The sequence below is a fragment of the Hippocampus bargibanti genome, linkage group LG02 (assembly GCF_051943395.1).
Source record: "Hippocampus bargibanti isolate YZ-2025 linkage group LG02, ASM5194339v1, whole genome shotgun sequence".
Lineage (NCBI taxonomy): Eukaryota > Metazoa > Chordata > Actinopteri > Syngnathiformes > Syngnathidae > Hippocampus > Hippocampus bargibanti.
Window position 1 is genome coordinate 5,771,428 of NC_142735.1, and position 12,678 is coordinate 5,784,105.

At 39.5% G+C, this 12,678-nt stretch overlaps 1 protein-coding gene across 8 annotated transcripts in view; it reads left to right on the forward strand.

Annotated features, from left to right (window-relative positions):
• The window catches only part of diaph2 (diaphanous related formin 2), a 371,573-nt gene that overhangs the window by 119,225 nt on the left and 239,670 nt on the right, over nucleotides 1-12,678 (forward strand). For all 8 annotated transcript variants that reach the window (XM_089022057.1, XM_089022075.1, XM_089022097.1 and 5 more), the window contains 3 exons: nucleotides 3,326-3,436; nucleotides 4,481-4,593; nucleotides 9,968-10,084. In XM_089022057.1, the coding sequence (XP_088878183.1) occupies nucleotides 3,326-3,436; nucleotides 4,481-4,593; nucleotides 9,968-10,084 (341 nt within the window). The remainder of the gene's footprint in view (nucleotides 1-3,325; nucleotides 3,437-4,480; nucleotides 4,594-9,967; nucleotides 10,085-12,678) is intronic.

Genomic DNA, 12,678 nt, shown 5'->3' on the forward strand with positions numbered 1-12,678 from the left:
TGCAACACAGTTATTTGATACTACCTGAACTCATTTGGAACTTCAGTAGAATAGCTACTCACGTGTAGAAAAGATAGCAACGTTTTTCAATGTGTGATACACACCCCCTCTGAGGAGTGGCAAAATGAAAAAAAAAGGTAATTTCAGTTCTCTGTCAAAAACCAAGCTGTGATTCTTTGGTTAGAGGAACAAGTGGAACAATAATATTAATTGTCGCATAATGGCTGTTTCTACACAGTGTTTAAATTTCAGTCATCAGTGGTCACTGTCTGATTTTTGTAGCATTTTCTTAAAGGCAACAGGAAGCTGGTACCGTTTTGTTTTCAGTCCCTCAAGGTTGATTGTGTCATGGAGACCACTTTTAAGAGCAGAAACAAAAATGACAGCCGTGACATCTTCACGTCCAGTCGTCAAGCCCACATCACCTCGGGCGTACGATGAGATGTGATTGCTGGGAAATATTCAATATGACACCCAGAGCTTCATGCAGCTTTAATTAAAAACGATAACTTCCTTGAGCTCGCCCTTTTTCTTTCCAAGGTGCTTCCATATTTTTTTCTTTTTTCTTTCTCAATTCTGTCACATTCTACTAGTATTTCCTTTATCATCTTCCATTATTTTTCTTCCCCAAGGTCTCAGAAGGCCTTTGTGTGAAAGGGCAACAAAAGTGTGCTTTCCTTCATGTTTTCACAAGTGTACTCCAGCAGAAGGACAGAAAAAAAGATAAACAGTTGTTTAAAAAACGGTGAATGCATATTATTGTGTACCTCAAGAGGATAATTATTTATTGAATGTGAGTGCAAGTTCTCAGTCGTACAGGAGTGATCCATCAATGAAAAGGTTTCTTCAGCTGTCACACACACACATATATACACACATATATGTGTCACACACATATATATGTACACTGAATATATATATATATATATATATATATATATATATATATATATTGGATTGGATTTGCCTTTATTAGTCTCGCAGTGGAGAAATTTACATTTCACAGCAGCAAAGTTATGAAAGAAATGAAAGTAGAAAAGACACAAAACACAGGAGCTGCTGGAAAGGCAGCCACTCTCGCGGCGCCGTCTTGAAGTCAAAAGAACAAAAAAAAAAACTAAATAACATAACATAACATGACAACACAAAGACACAGAGAGACATTCATTCTTAAGCACTTTATGTACCCTCTTTGTTACATAAAGCAGTTCCAGATGAAAGAGGAGAGGATCAAAGCGTCTCTTCCCCAGTGGATCAAGGACATCATGGTGGAATGTGCACGTCGACTACAAGCTAAATGTTGAAAGCAAACATGCAGCTGTAGCATCCATTGACGAAAAGAGATTGTCTCACATCTCCTGTCCCACATAAATCAGCTTCAATTCCATCCCGCGACAGTTCCATATACGCATCGGCGCTCTGCGTTGATGCTCCTTCCTTCTTATCGCGGGCTCCTCAAGCCATGCATCCATCCAGCCGCAGACTGTCCAACAGCACCGACCTTCCACTGAACAAAGCGGGGCTGTGAAGATGCTGCCCATTACAGGCGCAAAAAAAGCACAATGGCCCCAGAGCTGTCCAGCGATGACAGTCGAATGGCACCGACATTCCTCCCATTCAACACAGTACTGGCATATCCATGCTGCCGAAAAGGCGCAACCGCTCAGCACAGTCTCCTCCTTGATGAATGTCGTGGTCAAAAATGCTGAAAAACAATCCGTATCCGTTCCACACGACGCACAACAACACAAAGTGACAAAAGAAAACACAAAAACAAGACAAAAACAACAAAAAAGCAAGGCTCATCAGAGCACTTGCTGACGGCTGCCTACTCGGGCGCCATCTTGGACTCCTTATATATATATATATATATATATATATATATATATATATATATATATATATATATATATATATATATATATATATATATATATATATATATGCCATACCTCTGCTTTGATATGTCCCTGTCCTAAGGTTGGGGGGAGCAGAGGACTATTCCCTGAGGCTACACTGATTACTTCTTTTGCCGTGACTGATTACGGACTATGACTAGCCCTGATTGCCCCATTCGACCTGGTATCGCCTCATCAGCATGACTAAGCCTATGTGCTAACAATCTAAGAATTCGGTTGTATTTATGGAATGACAGACTAGTGGCCTCTTGATCTCAAATGCCCATTTGTAAATGCCAGCTTTTCACCTAGTCTCCCTGCCAAGTTATGGATGAAGGAACTCAGAATGGCATGAACAAAGAGAATGACCAATGATTTCTTTAATATAGTTGTTAAATTTCACACTTGATGGGTGGACATCCAAACATCACGCTCCCTTTTCAGAATCACAAAGGCAACACTATAGCGGTGTTTGTAAAGTCAGTGATTTCAGCGCAAATCATCACCATCAAAACACCCCAACCACACCGTGCTGCATGTGGCTGAAGTATATTTGACGCTTGGTGCAGAGGCGGGTGAAGAAACAGAATTTTTCATGAGCTTCGTAGCTTCCTCCGTTCACATGAACTCTGTGAAGCTTTTCGGCTTGAGCTTCTCTCGCTGGAGGATTCGGTAAAGTGTCAAATTTTTGCATGCAAAGAAGAAAAATCGGTTCATTTTATTTTATTTATGGCAGTTTCAATATTTCAACGTTCCCAATCAAATATGGACAGATTATGAAGGGTCGATGTACAAATGTATTAATGTGCGTTATAATGAATACCTTGGGATACTTATTCCAATACATTTTTCTCTGGCACAGTACTATTATAATTTACCTGATGTCAATACAGAATTTGCCTAGTAATTAAGTTGTTTATTGGGGTGGGGGGGGGGGGGGGTTGAGGCATTGACTGCTGAACGACAACAATATGAATGCATGAGCATTTGTTTTGACTTCTTAGCAGTATACACGAGCCAATAGTTCAGGTCAAGGTTTTCCACAGACAGCTTGTAGCATCCATGGGAATTCTTCAGCCCACTATTGATTGGCTGTCCAAGGAAAAGCCTCTTATTCGCGGTCTTCTGCCTTAAAATACCTTTACTGCTCATTAGAATTGATCAGCGATTTCCAAGTAAATCCACACACACCCAACACATGCAGACTTTTTCTTTTCGAATACATCCATTAATAATGCACATTCCAGACTTCTCACCTACTCTTGTCTTTTCCTCTTTTCACTTTCTATCGACTGGTTCTTTCCTTTTTTGTCCAGTGGCATTGGCAACAGTATCAAAACAGATACCCAACATGAGCGGTTTGAACCCCTCAAATCCATCACATAAAAACGTGAGGATTTTCTTGGTTTTGACCCAATTTTGCCCAGGTTGCTTGCATGCAGCTCATCAACGCTCTGGTTACCTCCCCGGATGACTTGGACTTCCGGATACATCTGAGGAATGAGTTTCTAAGATGCGGCCTCAAAAAGATCCTGCCTGTGAGTTATCAAAATGTCATGTGGCGGCATTGCTTTGGGCTATTTTACATACATTCAAGCCCGGCCAAGAATTACCATTTAAATTTTCATATCAACAGGATATCACTGATATCTTTGGATCATACTGATAAAAATTGCACATCAGAAGAACATTTTTGAGATCTATGCTTTGCGCACAATTGGCTATCTGGCTAGCTATCTCTTTGCTATCTATTAGCTACCTAGCTGGCTAGCTGGCTATCTAGCTGTCTATCTATTAGCTATATAGGCATCTAGCTATTTATCTGTTTGAGTTACTTCCGGCTTGAGTGAACGCTGGCACGTGTTGCTGCCGCTGCTCACCCACAGAAAAATGTATCCTGTGACTGTAAAGTGACCTTGAGAGTCTTGAAAGGCTATTATAAATGAAATACATTATTGTCACTAAAACACGGACTTTGCAAATGTCGAGCCCAGAGGAGTAAATAAAAAATACATTTATTATTATTATTATTATTTATTTTATTTATTTATTATTTATTTTTATTTATTATTATTATTAATGATTATTACTATAATACTTATTATTATTATTATTGTTATTAGTAATAATAATAATAATAATAATAATAATAATAATAATAATAATAATAATAATAATAATACATTCAATTTATAGACGCCTTTCAAAACTCTCAAGGACACTTTAAAGTCACAGGACAAGAACAAAAATGTTTCCTGCTGGTGAACAGCGGCAGCCAGACGTGGCAGCCAGACGTGGCAGCCAGACGTGGCAGCCAGACGTGGCAGCCAGACGCGCCAGCGTTCACTCAACCCGGAAAAAGCTGATAGCTAGCGAGCTAGTGGCTCCAAATGAGGAAAAAAATAGCTAGTCCGCCAAACACAGTCAAGCTGTGGTGGTCGCTGGCCACTCTCTTGCCTGTTTTTCATCACTCCCCTTGGGGATACTCCTGACGACACCTTAGACACTCCTGACGTATCATTTATCTTTTCGAGACGAACATGAAGATTGAAACCACTGACTTTTTATCGAACTCTTTTTAGGAGCTCAAAGAAACCGAAGAACTGGACATCCAGCTCAAGGTGTTCAATGAGAACAAGGAGGAAGACTCCATCGAACTCTCCCATCGCCTGGACGACATTCGGGCCGAGATGGAATATCCTTTCGCCCTGTCCTTTCCTTTGGGTCCCTCTGTGTGAATTATGTGGATGACCACTTGTGCTGATGTAGCAGAAAGCGATAAGTCAACATGATGACATTGATTGACTGAAGTTCCCTGGCGATTTGCTTCATTAGAGAGGGATTTGAGGATCTTGTGCACAATATTAAGCTCCCTCTTGGCTGCCAATTGGGCAAACATGCTCCTTTTCTTCAACTTCCACCTCTTCACATTACTTCATCATTCCTCTACATCTGATATATGTTTTTCGTCCAGGGTGACCCAAAACAATGGCAAATCTCACCTCGTTGAATTCAAATGCTAAGTACAACAATGTGACTACGACATTGACTCCTGCGACCACAATGCTATGAACAGCAACATTAACAACTACAAAAGACACACTTACTACTACTACGATAGCTATTGTAAGCATCAGCAAAAATCCTAATACATACAAATATGCTAATGTCACTAGCTACAAATTAAATATACTTTATATATGTCAACCATGACTACTACTAGTCAATTATCAAGATACTTCTCTGAACGACTATGCTACCATTTGTAACTCATTCACTGCCAGACGTGCTAAAATGTCTTGACTTGAGTGCCAAGGTTTTTGTCATTGTCACTCAAATGGGAATGGGAAAGGCAATGTTTTTTCTTCATCACAAGGGGGCAGCTTGTGATGAAGAAAAAACATTGCCAGAGGCCACGGCCAGCGCATTATCGGCACCCAAGCATGAAAAAACAAAACCCGAACAAATTCAGTAATGGCGCTCTACTTCATGTTTTCAATTCCCGAATAAATTTGTGAATGGCAGAGAGTGAATTAACAGCGAAATTACAATCACACCTACCATGATGGGATGGCTAACCACAACTACTCCTCATTTGAAGACTAAACTACTGCTTCTGTTACTACTAGTTCTACTACTACTACTACTACTACTACTACTACTACTACTACTACTACTACTCCTATTAGTAATACTACTTGACAACTACTGACATTACCAATAACTACACTGCAACAATACAGCTTTTACTACAATTCTCACCACGACTATTACTTTTACTGCATCGTACAAGTGTACTGAGGATGCCATTTTGCCTCGGCATCCATGAAAAAGTGAATACGTTGGCACAAATTCAATCCAAAGTTATAAACTTCTTCACCAAGCTGTTTAATAATTCACCAATCTTCTCTGAGGCTACGTTTGAATGAGTGGCACTGGGAGGCGACATTCCAGACACCTGACATTGTTATGCAGATGTACTGAGCCTTTTTTTTCAAATCCCATCAAATCTCACACTTGTCCTGCTGACACAAAGCGCTGCAGTGAGTGACACTTCATATTGACACACTCAGGTGTATTGTGTGTGTTAGTTTCTGTGTGTATGCGTGTGCGTGATATGTGCGTGTGTAAATGTGTGTGGGGAAAAAAAGCCCACTTGGATTAATGATGTGCTTGAACGGGTTCACAAATGAGATGGCCCAATGTTTGTTTCCAAGGACAATGTGGCGTATTGATCGCAGCGCTTCAGGGTATCATTCTAAATGCCTCGGCAACCCCTCTGCCTACACAATAACATCACCCCGGTGGTACTTGTTCTTACCTGAGCGTGCTTCTTGTTTTTCCATGATTATTGACCCGCTCAAGCCTCTCCCGTTTGTGTCCGGTGCCACAGAGGTGACTGCGGGACATTCATAAATATTAAGCAGCTGTGGAATGGTGATTGATTGACCCTACCACTGACTGGCCTGCATCCCACCGCCACTCATGTTTATTCATTAATTGGCAAGAGGGAAGAGGGGTCATTGAATGGATTGGCATTCTGCATTGGGTCTGTCTGCAGCTTAGTGATAGATATAGTTACTTGGATACTTGCCCAGTCTTGAGCTCCTTATGTCCTCTCCAATGTTGCACTTGCAAGGACGTAATTGTATCTCACAGGACGAGTAATTCTCCCTGGTTTCATGCTCAGCTAATACGAGCTAAGAAATATGTACTTACAAGGGTCCTCTATTCCCTTCTCTGCCTCTTGACAAAAATGTTTCAAATGAGGTTGCTGTCTAAAAATATATATAAGAAAAAGAGGTGTCAAATACCAGATTGGGTGTGAACACAAGAAATCAGTTTTTCCTTAAATGGTCATAGTAATAATTTCAATCAAATAAGCCAAGTAAACAACACAAAAACACACATAACTGACCATTGTTTAATTATTGTTTAATGAAATGTATTTTGACCCTGCTTAAAAAAGGTCTTTTCCTATTTTTTCTAGCACACAATTTAATTCTTTATTCTTTTAAATTTGACCCGTAGCTATGTGTGCAATACATGCTACCATTGCTGAACAACACTCATATACCATTAACATAATTAAATCAGAATCAGAATCAGAATCAGAATCATCTTTATTGCCAAGTATGTAGAACACACAAGGAATTTGTTTCCGGTAGAACACGCTGCACTAGTATCGTCGTTAAAAAAAACTGCTAAGTGGCACTATACAGTTCCATTTTATATTGCCCTTTTACAATTTTTAATCACCACTGTCCTGTGAAAAAATACATCTAATATTTTTTCTTTTGCATTAATGTGACGTCCCATTCACAAAATAATTAAAAAAAAGGAAAATAAACATGGACATTTGTGTTTTTCACAGGACAGCCACAACGGATATATATATGTGTGTGTGAATGTGTGCATATGTATATGTGCGTATGTAGATGTGCGTATGTATGTGTACATATGTATATGTACGTATATACATGTACATGTACATCAAAGTCAGGTTTATTGGCAAATATGCTAATATGCATGACATACAGCACATATGAAATTACTGTCGTCTCGGACCCAGCATGCAAGGCACTTATGATGACTTTAACAAACATAATAAACATGAAAACTCCAATTTGCCCGCAGAGGGGAACCGCTGCGTGTTCACACGCCGTATGTACATACGTACATGTACGTATGTACATGTACATGTATATGTATATGAATGAATGCCCGGATCCATATCCACTTGAATGAATAAACTCCCACTCATCTAAAGTATATCTCCACCTTGCGGTCACCTGATCAGGTGACCTCAGGTTGTGGTCTCTACTCCAATAAACACTGTGCCTCAATAAATGCTTGAATTACCATGCAATTTAGTAAATGAATGTTATTGAACTCCACTCTAATCGATAGCATGCCTCAAATCCCTGTCATCAGCTAAATAAACGCCACACCTCAGATACATTTACCTCCCTTTGGTTGGTTGAATTCAACATTATACAACCTTGAGCATTTCACTCCTAAATGATTCGTGCAGATTTGACACTTTATTTTGCCATCATGATAAGTAAATGTAGGTTAGCAGAGTCAATTTGCAAGAACTAAGAAACAAAACAATGATTGAAAAAAAAATGCAACTTCTACTAGAAATACTTGTCAACAACCACCAATGTATATGCAGCGTAGCGAATAGTTTCAATGTCCAGTGTCATTTTAGAGCTCCCCCCCTTTTCCAAAAGCAGATGCAATAGTGCTGTCATGTAGCGCTACATGTCATGCGACTGAAACATGTCACTTCATCTCTTACCTTCAATTGAAACATTTTCGGTGGTGTACTTGCATATTGACAAGACAGATTATCATTGTGTTTGTGTACACATTTGATAATCTTTTTTTTTTCTAACAGAACTAATTTCCATAAGATAATATATTTTTCTTTTCTTTGTGCATAAACAACCGAATAGTGCTGGCATCATATTCAATATCACTCTTAAAGGACAACCGACGTACGGACAAGTTGTGTCCATAATTTGTAAAATCACTTCAAATTACTTCTACTGAGCGTATTTTACAAAGATTCCACCGCATGTAGCTATATTTTACGTTTTAAGACTCACACTGAATATTCCGGAAACCTTGTTTTTGAGTTGGTGAGTCCTCACCCTATGTCACTGAAGGAACACCCCTAACCGAGAAATGACATACATTGCATCACCTCAATCCATTTTGCGGTACTTTGTTTGGTCTGAAAACTTCGTGTTGATCCGTGTTGATGGCGAAATTAGAAGGAAAACACATACATAACGCGATGGTGAATCATTGTGTTGCATCAAGACTTCTACAGTGTATTTGACAATTGCTGACAAAACGTCCCAGGAGACAATTTCCACTGAGCTTTGTCGCCCTCTTCTGCCTTTTTTTGGGGACTGTGAGTACTAAAGAGTTTGTCACTACATTTCTCTCCCGATGCATCAAAATGTCCGGAATAAATTCTTTAATTGATTGCAAACATGTATGCTTTCCTCTTCAGACCTATTTGAATCATATTCATAACTGGATGAGTAACAAGAAAGCATCTTTTCCGAATCTGAAGCCATTGTTTTGATTTTAGAGCAAGGCAAGACGTCTTGGCATGACACCACGAACAAGGGGGCGGGACCTTCTGAAACTGGCCACTTCCGGTTTCAAATTGAAGTACTTTTTAGACACTTTATGTCATTTTTATTGGTGTTTTACATTTGACTGAAAATGCAATACTGCGTGTTTTGGACATTTTAGATCCTATAAAACGTTTTTCTGATGTCAGGAAACAAAAAAGTGATGTCGGTTGTCCTTTAAAAGGATATTGGAAGTTTGATGAGAGATAAAATACAATAATGACTAGTGTTTATATATAATTATTAAACCCTTGAATGCATCACAAAAAGGTGAACATATAAGAGTCATACATGGAGAGTGATTGAAGAATGAAGGGCATTTCAGATTGAGACATGTGAAGGATGTGCTTTAGATGTCGGAGCCGTCAGTGCTCTCTTCTGGGGCAGGCTGACAGAAGACACAAAATCAATACCTTCTGCAAATTTAATAACCTGCGTTTCTCTTTTTTCTTCTTTCTCCCTCTCTTCCTTTTGCCGCACGATGAATGCCATTTTCAATCACAAAAGTTACTGTCAGCATAATTGTTGTTCTGCAAACGAGTCCTCTCCCCGTTGTCCTCGCCTGCAATGTTCAAAGTTTTTCATCATCTAATTATTTTTTTTCCTAATTTGAAAGCATCCGAGTGACAGGTAAACCAGAGGGAGTTATTTTATTCCTTTATTTCTATACTTCATTCACTCCTTTAAGTTAGTGCTGATCATTAGTTCCCTGGAGAGAACTCATAAGATGAATCACATGTGTGTTTGCTTTCGCCCCATGATGCCTGTCACGAAGCGGAGGTGTGAAAAGAAAACAAGAATGCATTAAGCTGTGTATTTGAATGCCGTTCAGTAAAAAGGTGTTAGTTATATAAAGACACAAATTGAGGCTGATTATGGTTGCTGGATTGTTTCCTTTAACTTCGTCCCCTCTACTGATGTGAATGAGGTGTATCATCTCTTATCCAACATGGTGAAAGACACGGGCTCCGATGCCTACTTCCTTTCCATCCTGCAGCACCTGCTTCTCATCCGGAATGACTACTATGTCAGGTAAGCTGGTCACTGACATCATACATCTTTCTGAAATTACCTTGTAAAGTGTAATACGATTAACAGACATTTCTCAAAACATTAACGGAGCTCTGCTAGGGTTGCGAGAACTTTCTACTTCTACTCCAGTTGTTGGCCTACCTCAATCAATTGCTCAATTCAAACGTCAATGAAGTAGCCAAAGAAGCCAAAATCCAATTTTTAGCCCATAGAGATTGCCGTTTTTTGTAGTCTGACCAATCGCAAAACACACACAATCTGCTTTTTGCAAGGCGATTTGAGTCTACAGGTAGTTGCATATCGCCTTCGGACAGGATTGATCCCAGTCTGAACAGCTCCAAACACCTCAATGAGATGTGACTGTAACGTCACTCTACGTGACATAAAACCAATGTGCCAGAGTCTGGCACGTGTTGGCATTGAGGTGTTCAAATGGAGATTTTCATCGCCTTTGGTCATCCAGGTTGATAACAGAATACATTTTCTAGATACACTGGTATTGTCTGGAGCCATGATTGCTTTACTGCTATGTAGAATGCCACACGGGAAGATTATGGTAACAGATCTGGGTGTGGTTGCTGTAAAAAACAAAGGGTGGGAGGTCGAATTGTTTTTTAACATGGCTTTCTTAAATGACGCTAAAAGTATTGGTTTTTCAACTTTCACCTTTCGAGAGAAAATATGTCAATCGCTGGGCCAGATGAAATGACACTGATGAATTCATTGCAGCATCAGGATTTATTTATTTATTTTCTTGCAGAGAGCAGACTTGTAAAAAGACAGTGAGGGAATGATGAGAGGAGAGCGATGAATTCATCATAGACACGATCTACCCTCGGAGTTATAAATAATGCATCGTTCATCTATAAGGAGGAAGCGGGTGGGGGTTGGGGGGACTCGCATTAAAAAGCTCCAGCCACTTCCACCTCTGCTTTAGTGGTCGTGTACCGTTCTCCAAGTCAGCAATAAGAAGTCATTTGGAACAGTGAGCTTCTATCAGAACAATACATGAAATTGAAATCATTTTTGGAAGTGATTTTAAGTCCAGTTGATTTGGGCTGTCGCTATTTTTAGACATCTTTTCCTTTCGGCTTTTCCCTACAAGGGGTCGCTACAGCAAATCAGTGTCCTCCATCTTTAGAGGTTTGATCCGCATGTTTGTTTTGGCCAAGCTTTTACGTCGGATGCCCTTCCTGACACAACCCTCTGAATTTATCTGGGCTTGGGACCGGCACAAGAAGACTTGTGTCCCTTTGTGGCTATTATTGTTATTAAAGTGTGTTTTCCCTCCAAATTACACAAAAGAGGGATTGACATAGACATACCCACCAAACATTTTTTTTTTTTTTTTTATTTTTTTTTTGGGGGGGGGTTGTTTTTTCATGTGTATTTGTAAATATTCCAATATTTTTAACTCATTCACTGCCATTCACGAATAATTTCTTTGTGAATTGAAAATATGACGTAGAGCGCCATTCCCTAATTTGTTCGGGTATAGTTTTTTATCTTGTTTGGGTGTCGATAAAGCGCTGGCCATGCCTTCTGGCAATGTTTTTCCCTTCCACAAGGGAGCAGCATTTCCCTTTTTTCCATTTTCAGATATTGTTAAAGCACTATCTAAACCAATATATGTGTATTGCTTAAGTTTGCACAGCTGCCCTCATTTCAAGCTCATATAACTACTGACACATAAAATTTAGGAATTAACTTTTTTTTTCTCATGAAAGAAGACAGAGTTCTTACGCTGCATTGTATATTTATGCAGTCCTAAAAGTCAATATTTTTTGCGTCCTGGACTTTGAGTAACATTGACAAAAACCCTGGCACTGGAGTGGACACATTTTTGCACGTTGTCAGTGAATAAGTTAATACAATGAATCAAATCTACTGTTCTTAATAATAAATAAATGTACACAAACATACACAAAGGGAGAAAACAGGAGCCCATTAGAGGTATAGCTTGTATACCATACATTGGATAGTTATTGTTTGGAGAAGAGTTACAATTACCGTTGTTTCTCTGCGTAAAACTTTAAATTCAAGTCAACTTTATTGTTGAACGTGCTACAGGTGCAACATACAGAACAAATGAAAAACGCTTTGTTTGAACCATCGATGAGAAGGTTTCTTCAGCCGTCATCTGTACAAAGGTGAAGGTTTCGGACGTTTCGCCTCCTATCCAAGAGGCTTCGTCAGCGAACTAAAACTTACTTTACTTTACGAACTTTTAGTTCGCTGACGAAGCCTCTTGGATAGGAGGCGAAATGTCCGAAACCTTCACCTTTGTACAGATGACGGCTGAAGAAACCTTCTCATCGATGGACCACTCCTGTACGACTGAGAGCTTACACAGACGCTTTGTTTGAACGTAAACAGCGGTATTGTATATGTGTTTGGGAATATTGAAAACCGGGTTGAAATTATTGAAGTGCCGTGACAGCTGTCATTACTGTGAGTTGTTACTCTTCCCTCGGGGGTTCAGTTTATTTTTGATAATTAATCTCTCAGTGCAAGCCTAATGAATGGGAGCACATCAAACCCGCCCTGTAAATATAGAACAGATGTGCTCTTTTGGAGCACGCCGATATGGGGAT